This window comes from Mus caroli, chromosome 5, assembly GCF_900094665.2.
Source record: "Mus caroli chromosome 5, CAROLI_EIJ_v1.1, whole genome shotgun sequence".
Taxonomy (NCBI): domain Eukaryota; kingdom Metazoa; phylum Chordata; class Mammalia; order Rodentia; family Muridae; genus Mus; species Mus caroli.
This window is the reverse complement of record NC_034574.1, coordinates 100,239,433-100,253,430: the sequence shown is the minus strand read 5'-3', so window position 1 is coordinate 100,253,430 and position 13,998 is coordinate 100,239,433. Positions and strand designations below refer to the sequence as shown.

The following is a 13,998-nucleotide window of genomic DNA, read 5'->3' as shown; positions in this document are numbered from 1 at the left end:
AAAAAAAAAAAATGTAATCTAACCAACACAGCAATGCAAAAAGGAGTCTGCAGTTAAGATTTCTACACTTGAATAGGGGGCATTGCTGAGCAAAGTCAGTCACTGACCCTGCACACTGAGTAGGGACTGGGTGAGATTGGTGTGCCCTGTAGTGTCCCCTAGTGTGCTGTAGTGTTCCCTAGCCTTACTGCACCCATCGCTGAGGAAAGACAAAGCTCCTACTAAGGAAATGTGAAAGCTGCAGTCTGACACTGAAACATCTCTACCATAGACACCTGATAAGACTTCAGGGTTGGGCTCAGTCCTTGGCACTGCAAAGTATGTCAATACGTTTCCAACTTAGGCAATAGCTAGAAAATTTAACCAAGATTAATGTGCCATCAGGTGCTCAACTGTAACTAAGACATCAAGAGGACAGAGGAAACCCTGCACAGTGGTCACAGAGAGCCAGCCCACCAGTGCTTCTTTTTCTTCTTGACACAGTGCCCTACACTGTACCCAAGCTGTCCTTAAACTCAAAAACTCTTCCTGCCTCAGCCTCCTGAGTTACAGTCTGACTTTGGTATTTCATTTTTTCCTTGGCCCCTTTCAGCTATTCAGACCAAAATACAGCCAATGGGCTGAAAAACAAGTTGAGCAAATAGATTCATTATGAAAATTATGAAATCCTATGATAACATTTTTCTTAAAATATGCAAAGTAGGGCCAGTGAGATGGCTCAGAATTGGTAAAAATACTTGCCATATGAGCCTAATGACCTCAGTCCAGCCCCATAACCAACTATGGGAGAAAATCAACTCCTGAATGCTGTTCTCTGACCGTTATACATGTTCACACACTAAGAGAAAAATGACAAAATATTACAAAATCAGTATTGTAATAAAAATAGGTAAGCTGAATATGATGGACATGCCTATAATTCAAGGACTCTAGAGGCTGGGGCAGGGGGACTCAAGTTTGACTTCAGACATGGAAACTGTGTTTCAAACTGTCCTTCTCCCCTCAAAAACAACACGGAAGCACTTCTAATCAGGACCTGGGCTTTGAAATCATACTTGTTACACACAACAGCAAAGAAGAGGCGCTGTGCTAACAGCTTCCATACCTTGTTGTATAAGTAGCAGTTTGAGAACATTGTGTTGAAGTCTTCTATGCATTCGGAAGCCTTCTCATAATACTTATTTTCCAACCGCTTCTTAATTGTATTTAAATCCATTGGGGTTTTTATGATGGTGTAATAGTCCTGTAGGTTTGAACAAATTTTATTATTAGAATGAGGCTGAGGGTGTAGTTCAGAGATCGCGAGCTCATAAAATATGCACAAGACCTTGGGTTCCACCCCCAGCACCACAATAAACTAATAATACATATTTTAAAGCAGACTGGATGGAGATGTAGCTCAGTGGTATGCATACATTTAGTAGGCTTCGAGGCCTTGGGTTCAGTACAGTACCATTACATGTAGAAAAGGATTTCACTACAACTATTGATTTAAACCATTTATAAACTATATACCTCTAATCAAACCATTACCTTTGCCAATAGCCTGGTTACCAGAGCCTTTATAACAAAAACCAAGGCTAGCAAGGCTAGTCGTCACAGCGCTGCTCTTCAGAGGGAAGGAAAAGCTTCTAAAGACTACAAGGCAGGCAGTGCCGACAGCTTGCTGGCACCGTAAAGGTGCTCGGTGCTCACCACGAAGCCTAACCACCTGACTTGGCACTGCAGGCCCACATGGTGTCCTCCAGTTTCCATGCTCCTGCCTTGTGCATCTGGTGCACACATACAAATAAATAATGATGAATAAATAATGCCCCTGTGGCAAGGTGGGGCATCTTTTGGGTATATTCCCAAGAGTGGTATAGCTTTTCAATACGGTTTTTAGAATTTAAAATTGCTTCCTCCAAAGCTTAGCTCTGAAAGGAATTTCTCATCCTCCATTTCCCAGTATTATCTGAGAAAGGCTTGAAAGTAGCCCCCATCTCCCACTTCCCACATGAGACCATGAATGCTGGGGGCTCTGACACCTGCAGGTGCTGGAGCTGAATTTGGCTTCTGCATCTTGGTGACAGTTCTCTCCCATATTTCATTAAATGCCCATTCCTAATTGAGGTGCTTTATAAAAAAAAAACAGACTAAGTCTCCACAGGTTGTATCTTGATACTGAGTTTGCTCCTTCTGGTCCACTACCATGTGGCTTCAAGGCTCCTTACAAGGTTCTCCTTCTGCCTTGATTCAAGCACCTGAGATCTGGGCCAGTGATGGCTTAGTAGGGAAAGTACTAAGCCCATGGGCTGACAACCTGAACTCAGTCCCTGAACCCAGGGTGTAGCTGTCCTCTGATCTACACGGATATGTTGAAATGTGCACACATACACACACATGCATGCATGCACCCACACGTACATACATGCACACACATACACAAATTAAAAAACAGAAAGTTATTTGAAGTTAACATGTCCGGGTGCTCACAGGCAGCTTTAGTTTCACGGCGTCCACGGGCTGTTGGAAAGGCCAGGAGAAGCCGTGCTTCCACAGGGCCTTCAGCACAACCCTCTGTAGGAACTGCAGCTGATTCGTCAACCGCCCACTCTTCTTCGTGTTGATGTACTCTGGTGGAGGGGGGTTAACAATAGCTGTTTGTCGACTTGGCAGAGACATTCTCAACCACTTCAGATCCTGGTATTTTAAAGTTGTCTATGAGGACATGTCCTGAAAAATTTAAAAAAAAAAATGAGTACTTTAGTCATTTATAAGAGACCAAGGGGTTTATTCAAGAAAAAAAGTAACTTTTGTTGTTTTGTTTTTCTGGACAGGGTCTGACTATGTTTCTGGGGCTGGCCTGGAGCTCACTAAAGTAGTACAGCACCAAGCCTGGCTGTATGCTGCTGCTGTTTTGGGGACAGGTCCCACATCTTACTGTGTATGTAGTCCAGGCCAGCCTCAGATAAGACTTTCCTGCTTCAGCCTCCTGAGTGTTGGAATTATAGGCATACACAATCCACATAGATAAGATATTACACATTTTGTTTAAATGTTCATTTATAAATGTCTAGGCATGGTGGTACACACCTTTAGTCCTAGCACTCAGGAGGCAGAAACAAACAGATCTCTGTAAATGTAGGGTCAGCCTGGTCTATATATTGAGTTCCAGGCCAACCAAGGCTACATAGTAAAGGCCTGTCTCAAAAACAAAATCATCCCCCCCCCCAAAAAAAAAGTCCAAAACAAAACCCTCACATCTTAGGCTAGGAACAAAAGCACAAATGACAAATTTTAAAACAAATACTAACCTTTTTTATACAAATAGTATGCATTGCTTCATTATGTATGTCTTGGTCTTAGACGGTTTAAATTATTTCAACACGTCACAGAATTTCTTTCTGTTCTTCAAAAATACAAATTGAGGTCTTAGCAGGAAAAGTCTACAAATTCCTAAGAAAAAAGAAGCACCAGGAAGGTTAAAGGTTTCGCTGTCCTGTAGTTGTTCACTCAACACAGGAGAAAGACTGAAGGAGCTTTTGACTAATTCCTCCACTCTCCCCCACCCCCCACCCCGAAAACTTTCTTTTGATTTAAATAAAGTAATTTATTTAAAATTCCAAGCCATCAACACCTACAAGTTGTCCTCTGGCCTTTGCTTGCACACACGAAATAACTAGGTCTAAAAACAAGCAAGATGGCTCAGCAGACTCTTGCAACTTGTCCTCTGACCTCCACACATGCTTCATGATGTGTGCAGGTGTGCATGCACATGCACGAGCACACACACACACACACACACACACACACACACACACACACAGGCACACACACATATCCTCCAATTCAAACAGGGCCTAGCAGCATACTTCAGTGGCAAAGAGGTGGCTTACCCAGGCCTAGGCCCTGGTCCAAGCATCCTCAACACCAACAACAGTAATAATAAGTAAAATGGAAAACAAGTTAGGAAGAGAGCTGTGAGTGTTAAGGTCTGGCTCTTGGGTGCACGTTGTTCTATCTGAGATGCCTGGATGGTGTTATTGAGAAGAGACAGAGTTCAGACTCTAGAACTGGGAAGATGATAGTTCCTCCAGTTAGTAAGCAAAATGAGAAGTGGCATGTGTGTTCTGAAACTAAGCCAGGGGCCATTTATATGACATCAGTGCTCCCAGTAATTGCTTGTCTCCGTCTGACTTGTGTAAAACCCATACGGAAACAATCAACTGTTAAAAGTCCTTAGTACACTAGTATTGCATATATTCATGTTTTTCTGAAGCCAGTCTCCCATCTCTATCTCACAAAACTCAAATTCTACATCCATTGAACAATCCCTATCCCACCGATTCTTGTCTCCTCCACTCTTGGCATCCACAACTTGTATTTCTGCCGTTGTTATTATTCCAGGAGCAAGGTCTCTCACTATGCTCAGAATAGCCCTGAACTTCTTAAGAGCTGGAGTTACAGGCTTGTAGCATAAGACCCAAGGCTGGCTCTTCTGTTTCTATGAAATGCACTAGTCCAGATGTTACATGTGAAATCACACAGCATTCACCATATTTTTTCATTACATTTGTGTGTATGTGTGTGTGTGTGTGTGTGTGCACATGCGTGCACACTTGAGAGCACACATGCTGTGGAGGTCAGAGGACAACTTGTAGGAATCATTTCTCTTCATCATGTAGGTCCTAGGGATCAAACTCAGGCCGTTAGGCCTGGCAGCAAGCACGTTTACCTGCTCAGCCATCTTGTGAGCACATTATATTTTTAAATAAATGGTTTATTTTACTTACTTCACAATCCTCAAGAGTCATCCATGTTTACAGAATGTCAGATTTTCTTTCCTCCTCTCTCCTTTGCCATGTAGCTAGGGTTAGCCTGAAATTTGCAAACTTCCTATTTCAGATTTCTGAGAACTGGGACCACAGGTGTGTGATGGCCACCACCCCCACCCCACACACTTCTGTGGTGCTATAGATTAAACTCAGGACAATGTTCATGCGAGCTAAGAAACCTACCCTGACCTATATGACCTCAGCCTCCATTTCCTTCCTTTAAAGGTTTGTATTTTAAAAATAATTTATTATGTATGTATGTGTGAGTAGATAGCTATATGTACAGGTGTCCTCAGTGGTCAGAAAAGGGCTAGAAGGCACTGGATGGTACCAGAATGAAGCAGATAAGCCATTCAAAATGGGTGCTTGGAATTGGACTATGGAAGCACTATGCCATCTCTCTAGCCCCTTCTTCCTTTTTAAAGCTGTGCGACATTCCACTGTGGCATTGCAGCACTGCATCTTACCTACACCTTCAGCATCGTGCGAGCTGCTTGTGGCTTTTGGGGACTGTACACAGTGCTCAGTGAAAACACAGATATTTTATGCTATGAACAGAGACATATAACCAGAGTGCCACAGGAGGATGGCTCCACCACGTTGCGATCGTGTATCTCTTCTTTCTTTCTAGTGTATGACAATCAGTTTTAGTTTTTAAAAGTTCCTTGTATTTCTGAAGCACAGCCAAGATGGATTACCACTCTGCTGAAATGTATTAATTTCAGGTCATTACCAGTCTTACAGCCTACTCTTTTTCGAGACAGGGTTTCTCTGTATAGCCCTGGCTGTCCTGGAACTCACTTTGTAGACCAGGCTGGCCTCGAACTCATAAATCTGCCTGCCTCTACCTCCTGAGTGCTGGGATTAAAGGCGTGCACCACCACGCCCAGCACCCTTACAGCCTACTCTTACCTCTCTGTGTTATCTGAAACACTTCAAGCTTGGCACAGACACAGCATTACTTACTATGTACAGTTCACTTGGCTTGTCCCTCATTATTATGTTTCTAAGGCTTATTCAGGAATTGCTTTGCTCACTTAAACTAATTCACTGCAGGAGAAAGCCTCTTTTCTTTCCTGTTTTAGTTTTCTTTGAGCAACGTCTCACTGTGTAGACGAGGACCATCCTCAAACTTGCAGGAAGCTTCCTGCCTCAGCATCCCAAGTATAGATTATTATAGCATGTACCATTCACATCCACATCATTCATTTTGAGACTTTAGAGTCATTTGACACTGTTGTCAAAAACATGTAACATATGAATGTTTATGCCATGTATGAACCCAGATGTGACGACATCACTGAGTCATATGTGCATGCCATGTAAAAGTCAAAAAGTGAAGCTACTAAATCATATGCAGGAATTCAACCTAAAAGATGCCACTTGCTTTCCAAAATGTGCAAACCACCCTCCAAGCCACTTCCTTTCTGTATTAGCGTCTGATCCTACGTCCACATCAGCCCTCTGTGTGCACAGGAGGCTAATGTGATGGTAAGTGTGTTTCTCTGAGGAGCCATGTGAAGCTCCTCCTTGTGTTTACTGGCCACCTGGGCATCGCCCACCAAGCACATATGAGGTGTAGTAACTACATTTCCACCATGCTGTCTGTCACTATTGTCACATATTTTGAACACAAAGCCTTTGTTGTTATGTACTACAAATATCTTCTCCTAGTGTGTAAATATCACACAGTCTCTCCTAGTTTTTTGGGTTTTTTTTTTCCTTTTTCTTTATTTTTTGAGGCAAGGCTTTATGTAGCTCAACCTACCTCATAAGGCCAAGGAACTCCTGATCCTATAGTCTTAAGGCTTCTACCTCTCAAGTGTTTGGAGCATGGGCACATTAGTACCAAACTTGGCTTTGTGGTTTGGGGGAGGCTTGGGGGGCAAGGACTTATGTATCCCAGCTTTCCTCAAGCTTAGTATATAGTCTAGGATGGCTTCAAATTCTTAATTTTTCTGCTTCTACCTTCCAATTGCCAGCTATTTAATTCTTCTCCCTCCCTCCTCCACCCCTCTCTCCCCCTTCTCCCCTCCCTCCCTCCCCCCATCTCTTTCTCTCCTTCTCCCTTTCTTTCTCTCTGGCTTTTAGACAGAAGCCCAAATGAGCCTCAAAGTCAACGCAATCCTCTACTCAGCCTCCTGAGTAGTGGGATGACAGGCATAGGCCTCCTGGTACTCTTAATGGTGTTTTTAGAGGGATGGAAGCTGCCATTTGTGAAGTGCATTTATCTACTTACAATACAAGGTGAGCAGAAGAAATCTCTTAGGGGAAATGTAACCCCTGTCTAAGTGTCAAATGCAAAATGTACTCTTTAAAATATCAATGGGAAGGAAGCCGAGACAACCAGTTTTAAGTTATTTATTATCGCATGAGCATACGCATGGCTGTACATGTGTACATGCACACATGCTCGTGCAGGTCAGAGCAAACCTCTAGCCAGTCCTCTCCTCCCATCACGTGGACTCTGGAAACTTAATCCTGGTCGGCAGGTTTAACAGCAAGTGTCTTTACCTTCTGAGCCATCTCACCAGCCCCAAGTTCTTACATTAATAAATGTACTTTTATCAGCTTCTCTTGAAAATAAAATCTTCCATCTCTATCTCGGCCATTTAAAACTGTATCAGGAGCTAAAGTATGAGTTTAGTGGTAGAGCACTTACCTTGCATGTGAGGTCCTGAGTTGGATCCCCATTAATACAGAGAGACACACAATCCTAAATTGGTTGATGACTGATAGGGTACTAGAAATGATCATACATATTGTTGGCCACCTCTAACTGCCTAACATCTGGCTACATATGGTTGGTGGCTAGCCACTGGACAATGGAGACACAGAACATTTATTATAAGAAATTACAGGAGCTAAAGAAATGGCTCGGTCATTAAGAGGATGCCTGCTATTCCAGAGGTCCTGAGATCAGTGCCTCACACTGGCATTGGGTGGCTCACAACATAACTCCAGCTCCATGGCATCCAACATCCTCTTCTGGACTGTGTGGGCACTGCACCCAGGTTATATAGACACATACATAAATAAAAATAAAATTTAAAGCACCATTAAAAAGGAAGAAATTAAATTGCAGAGACTGGGGAGATAGCTTAGTCAGTAAAGTGCTTTGCCACACAAATACCCTCATTAAAAAGCAGAGAGGTGGAAGGAGCCTGCTTGTAATCTTAGTGCTGGGGAAGTGAACAAAGCGAGGTTCCTAAAGCTCTCTGCATCCCTGCTCTAGCCTAAGTGGTGATCTCCAGGTCGATGAGAGATCCTATCTCAGGGTGGAGAGTGTTCATAAGGACTGCATCCAAGGTTTTCCTCTGGTCTCCACATGCATGGGTACATGTACACACACACACACACAATGTCACATCTTCTAAACTGTTCCCAAGACTTCCAGGGCCAAGATTACTGATCCCTCAAGATCATTTTCTTTCCCCACTTTGTCTTTTTGGACTAGGCATATCCTCCATTAATTTCTTGGCTGTCCAGCCTCTGAGCCAACACAGTCAGGCCTGAGATGCTCTTCCCACCTAGATTCACAGTCACGTTCTAAACAGGCCCCAAACCCCATCCTCCCCAGGTCCTGCTCACACGTTATCCACTATTCTACTCTGCACTCACTGCCTCAGGTTGAGCATCAGTGTAGAGACCTAACATCTGAAACGCTCCAGAACCTGACACTATGCCTGGAAAATTCTATTTCTGACTTTATGGAACAGAATGTGGTAAAAATACAAACACACTAAAAATGCTGTATAAAACTATATTTGTGTGTATGTATATATGCATTGCTCATACATGGAACATAAATGAATTTAATGTTTCTAACTGAAGATATCTCATTATATTATATGCAAATATTTCCAAATGTGAAATTCAAAACACTTTAAGTTCTAAGAGTTTTGAAAAAGGGAAAGAGAGACTGGGAATACAAGGGATATACCTCAACATAATAGAGGAGATTTACAGCAAGTGTACTGCCAACATCAACCCAAAGGGACTTAGATTCAAAGCAGTTTTACTAAAATCAGGAACAAGACAAGGTTGTCTGCTCCCTCTATACCTTCGGTATAGAACTTGAAATTTTAGCTAGAGCAATTAGACAACTGAAAGAGGTCAAGGGGAGCCTAAAAGGAAGAGAAGAAATCAAAGTATGCTTATTTGTGAATAATATGATTTTATACATAAATGACCCTAAAAACTCCACCAGGAACAGCCTATTAGCACTTTTAGCAAAGTAGCAAGATGCAAAATTAACATGAAAATCAGTAGCCCTTCTATACACAAATGACAAATGGCCCGAGACAGAAATCAGAGAAACAAAACCTTTCACGATAGCCACAAAAATTATCTTGGGGCAACACCAACCAACCAAATTAAATACTTGTATAACACCAACCTTAAGACATTGAAGAAAGACATTAAAGAAGGTATCAGAAGATGGAAAGATCTCCCATGCTCAGGGATTGGTAGAATTAATACAGTGAAATGGCCATCTTACCAAAAGCAATCTATAGATTCAATGTAATTCCCATCAATATTTCACAGATATTCACAGAACTTGAAAGGACAATTTTATGCTTCATATAGACACACACACAGAGATAGCTAAAAAAAAATCCTGGATAATAAAAAACTATTAGAGGTATCTATCATCATTCCAGATTTCAAGTTGTACTATAGAACAAGAACAATAAAAACAGGAAGGACAGTATAGGCATAAAATCAGTGGAATCAAGTTGAAGATTTTGATAAAAGTCCACACACTATGGACACTTGATTTTTGTCAAAGAATCCAAAAACACATATTGTATCTTCAAAAAAAAATGGTGTTTATCAAACTGCATGGCTATATGTAGAAGAATCCAAATAGATCCATACTTATCATCCTGCACAAAACTCAACTCCAAATGGATCAAGGACCTCAACATAAGGCCAGATACACTGAATCCGATTAAAGAAAGTGGGAATAGGCTTGAACTCATTAGCACAGAAAAAGACTTCCTGAATAGAACACACTTAGCATAGTCACTAAGATCAGCAATTAATACATGGAACCTCGCTGGGCGGTGGTGGCACACGCCTTTAATCCCAGCACTTGGGAGGCAGAGGCAGGCGGATTTCTGAGTTCGAGGCTAGCCTGGTCTACAGAGTGAGTTCCAGGACAGCCAGGGCTACACAGAGAAACCCTGTCTCAAAAAAGCCGAAAAACAAACAAACAAACAAACAAACAAAAATACGTGGGACCTCATGAAACCGAGATGCTTCTGTATGGTAACAGACACATCATTGGGACAAAGGGGCAGCCCACAGAATAGGAAAGGTTTTTACCAACTACTGTACATTCAGTAAAGGGCTCATGTCTAAAATATATAAAGAACTGAAACAACTAGACATCTGAAACCATCCAATTTAAAAAACGGAATACAGATCTAAGAAGGGAATCCCGCACTTAAAGAAATGATCAACATCCTTAGTTATCAGGGAAACAAAATCAAAACTCCATTGAGATTTCATCTTATACCCATCAGAATAAACAACACCAAAAAAAAAAATGTTGGCAATGTTGCTCATGCTGGCAAGCATGCGGAGCAAGGGTATTGGAATATCCATTCATTGCTGGAGTGCAAACTTGTGCAGCCACTGTGGAAATCAGTGTGGTGGTTCCTCAGGGAGCAAGGAATGGATCTACCTCAAGACCCAGCTCTACCACTGTTGACATCTACCCAAAGGACTCCACATCCTACTGCAGAGACACTTACTATAAACAATGTTCATAGATACTGTATTTATAATAGCCAAGAATTAGAAATAGCAGTAGATGTCTGTCAATGGATGAATGGGTTAAAAAATGTGGTACATGTACACAATGGGATATTACTCAGATATTAAAAATGAAATCAGGAAAATGGATAGAGATAGTGAGGTAACGCAGATTCAAAGAGACAAATGAGGTACATGTGGTATATATTCATTTATATGTGAATCTGGACTGTGTCTTTGGAATTTTGAAGACATCAAAATCAGAGACATCAAAAGTAAAGATAAATCAGTGAAGAGAACGAAATAGATTCTGTACACTCAGGGAAGAAAGAGTCATTGAGATGAAAAGACAGCCTACCAAATGGGAGAAGGCAGCTACAGGTCTTCACATAACCTACTGAGGGGCCAGTGTCCAACCACAGAAGGATCCTATGCAACAAGAGAAACTTGATTCCAACACGGGCAGAGGACTTCTTTGGAGAGGTTTCGCTCCAAAAAATGATGCACACTCCAAAAAAGATGCACAAGGGGCTAAAAAGATAGCTCAGGGGTTAAGAGCTGGGGCTGCTCTTCCAGAGGTCCAGAGTTTGGTTCCCAGCAACAGCTGGCTCACAATTACCTATAACTCCAGTTTCAAAGGATCCAGCTTCCCTTTGGCTTCAGAGAGCATTTGCATGCATGTGCATGTAGATGCACATGCCTACACATAAATAAATATAAGTATTTAAAAAGCATATACATAGCATATAAAAGATAAAAGTAGGTTAAAAATCCAGAAATAGTAGTAAATAAGTAAATTAGACAGACAGATAGATAGATAGACAGATAGATTAGAGGTTATGATATCATTAATGTCTCTTCATACCCAGAACTTGAAACACCATGAATTATCCTGACTCTTCCTCAAAACAATGTCTTCTCATAATCCTATTACCTCCTTGGAGCCTCAACATTGGTTTGTGGATCTCACACAGAGTACCCCAAAATCTGCATTGTGTGCATTACCTGCTTCACACCTGGCTTCCTCCTCACTCCTTACAACTTCCCCTACACTAACACTCACCACAGTCAGCTCTTAAGTCAACCCTACAATAACACTCACCTCTTAAGTCCAACGGACTCTTGCTGTACTTTACCTGACCAGACTGCTTGGCAGTCTGTCACTAGACTATTACTGTGACACTCCTAAAACTCTTGTCTGTCTTCCAGGACACCATCTTCCAAATTCTATTTGTTCATCTATTAAATATTTGTAAAGCACTTAGAAGGATGTCAAGCCCAGTGTTACAGCTGAGGTTGGAGACTTCTTTCAGGTCCTTGTGAACAGGTGATTATCACTTGACAAACATAAGTAGTGCTTTGATAGTAAAAACGGGGCATTGGGGGACCAGAGAGGAAAGAGAGGCATCAGCCACCTCCTTCCTGACAGTGTCTGCTGTGTTAACTTTTCTTTCTGGTCCCATTCTTAATCCCTCCCTCTTTTTCCTCTCCCTGTTTTCTTTTCTTCCTCCCTCCCTCCCTCCCTCCCTCCCTTCCTTCCTTCCTTCCTTCCTGTCTCTCTCAGTCTTTCTCCCCAACTCCCTTTCTTATGTAACCCAGGCTGGCCTCAAACTCACTCTGTAGCCAAGGATGACCTAGGATTCCTGGTCCTCCTACCTGGACCTCCCAAGTGTTGAGATTATAGGTGTTGGGTACCATGCCTGCCCATCCCCCCTAACTCCATCTATACCTTTGCTTTATGCCAACCTCAGTCACCCCAAGACCCCAAGATAGTAAGTGCTTTTTTGTAGACTACTATCCTCTGTCCTACACACCACCAGGTTCTGTTTCACTGTTTGTCACCCCCCACCCAATATAAGCTCATGCAACACAATGATGTTCCCAGTTTTTCATTCAAGCACTTGCTTAAGACCAAACTTTTCAACAGCCTGGCCTTTAGGACATATAGATCCTTTAATAAACTGTCACTTTACTCACTGTGAGACTTAGCTCTTGCTATTCCATCAACCCAACGTTATAGCAGCCACTCACAAACGAGCAATTCTGGGTTAGAGATATGTCTCAGTGGTTAGAAGTGCTTATAGGACAATCCTGTGGACCAGCAGACCAGAGAGCCATGCATACCCAGCTCCCACATAACAGGCATACACACATGCATGCACACACACACATTTTCTTTTAAAACTCAGAAAATCTTGCCAGGTGTTGTGATAAACATCTGTAATCCCCGCACCACTGAGGTGGAGGCAGACAAGGCCAGTCTGGACTACCAAGCCAAACAATTATGCCCGGCTCCATCCACCTCACTCTATGTATTGACCTCTGAATCACTTCTACACCAGAACTGCTGTTATCACTCTTAAACCCAGCTTCCATCTGCTCCTAGAGATCGGGCTGTCTTTTGTGAGCCACCTCCCTCGTCCCTTCCCACATACCTGCTCCTTCCTGTGGGTCCATAGGCACTCTTGCCCATGCACAAGGCCAGTGCCCGGAGGTGGGGCACACTCTGACCCACACACACAGCACAAGGTTTGGTATATTCCAAGGCGCTCCATAAGAGTAGGAGACTGAATCAAGGACCAGGATTTTCCTGCCCTCGATATCCACAAACAGAACAGACACAACAAAGGCGCTTTAAATATTCTCCCAGCCTCTCAAAACTACAGCACAGAAAATGGCCCGACACTCCAACCACAAAGAAAACCGTTATACCCTGGATTTTGCGCCAACCTCCTTCCAAGCCTTGGGTAGGAAGGCTAAGTACTAGAAGCAGAAAAAAGGGGAGAAAGTGGGCCCACAAGTTCTCAGCTGGTCAAGACCAAAGGAAGGCAGCTCCCAGCTCACCAGGGCTTCAGGCGTCACGCACTTGGTTGGGCAATGGCCTCCCAACTGCCCTCCTTGCGGCCCAGCGCTCATGGGGGAGGGGAGAGGCAAAAAAACCGTTATTCTCACCCAAAGAGCCGCCTGGGGCGGCCCCGGGCCGAGCCTCTGTAGCAATGGTAGTACCTCTTAGGAAAGGGCCTTATCCGACCACCCTTTCAGTTTGCACTAGATGAAGCAGTGCAGGACCGTCGCTCCGGGTCCTCCACCGGTGGCCGCCAGCTCTCGCCGGATGGCGGCTGTCAGCAGCCAGCGACTGGCGCCTTTATGGGACTCACCCGCGAGCAGCCTGCTGATTGGCCAGGGTCTGCCACGTGACTGTGCCTGCGCCTCAAACCGCGCGGAGGTGTGAGTCAGGTCTGTGGCGGCTGAGGCTTTGAAGATAGGCTGCGTGGGCTGGGTGTATTCGCTCCGTACTGCCACACCCTAGGAGGGCGTGGGCCTGCAAACATAGTGGAGCTGTGAGAATTTTACTGTTTGCTTGCTTGCTTGGTTTAGGTTTTGCAATTATTATTTACTTGTTTTTTATCTGAAGGTG

General features: G+C 43.2%; 1 protein-coding gene across 5 annotated transcripts in view; it reads right to left on the bottom strand.

Moving 5' to 3' along the window:
• Positions 1–13,734, bottom strand: part of Brdt (bromodomain testis associated) — a 57,396-nt gene extending 43,662 nt beyond the window's left edge. The window contains exons 1-4 of one of the 5 annotated variants that reach the window (XM_021162657.2): positions 13,587–13,734; positions 3,297–3,438; positions 2,476–2,715; positions 1,106–1,243 (exon numbers count right to left, since the gene is read on the bottom strand). In XM_021162657.2, the coding sequence (XP_021018316.1) occupies positions 1,106–1,243; positions 2,476–2,664 (327 nt within the window). In that variant the 5' untranslated portion in view covers positions 2,665–2,715; positions 3,297–3,438; positions 13,587–13,734. The other 4 variants (XM_029477852.1, XM_021162658.2, XM_029477851.1 and 1 more) reach the window with 4 other exon arrangements.
• Between the last annotated feature and the right edge of the window lie 264 nt (positions 13,735–13,998).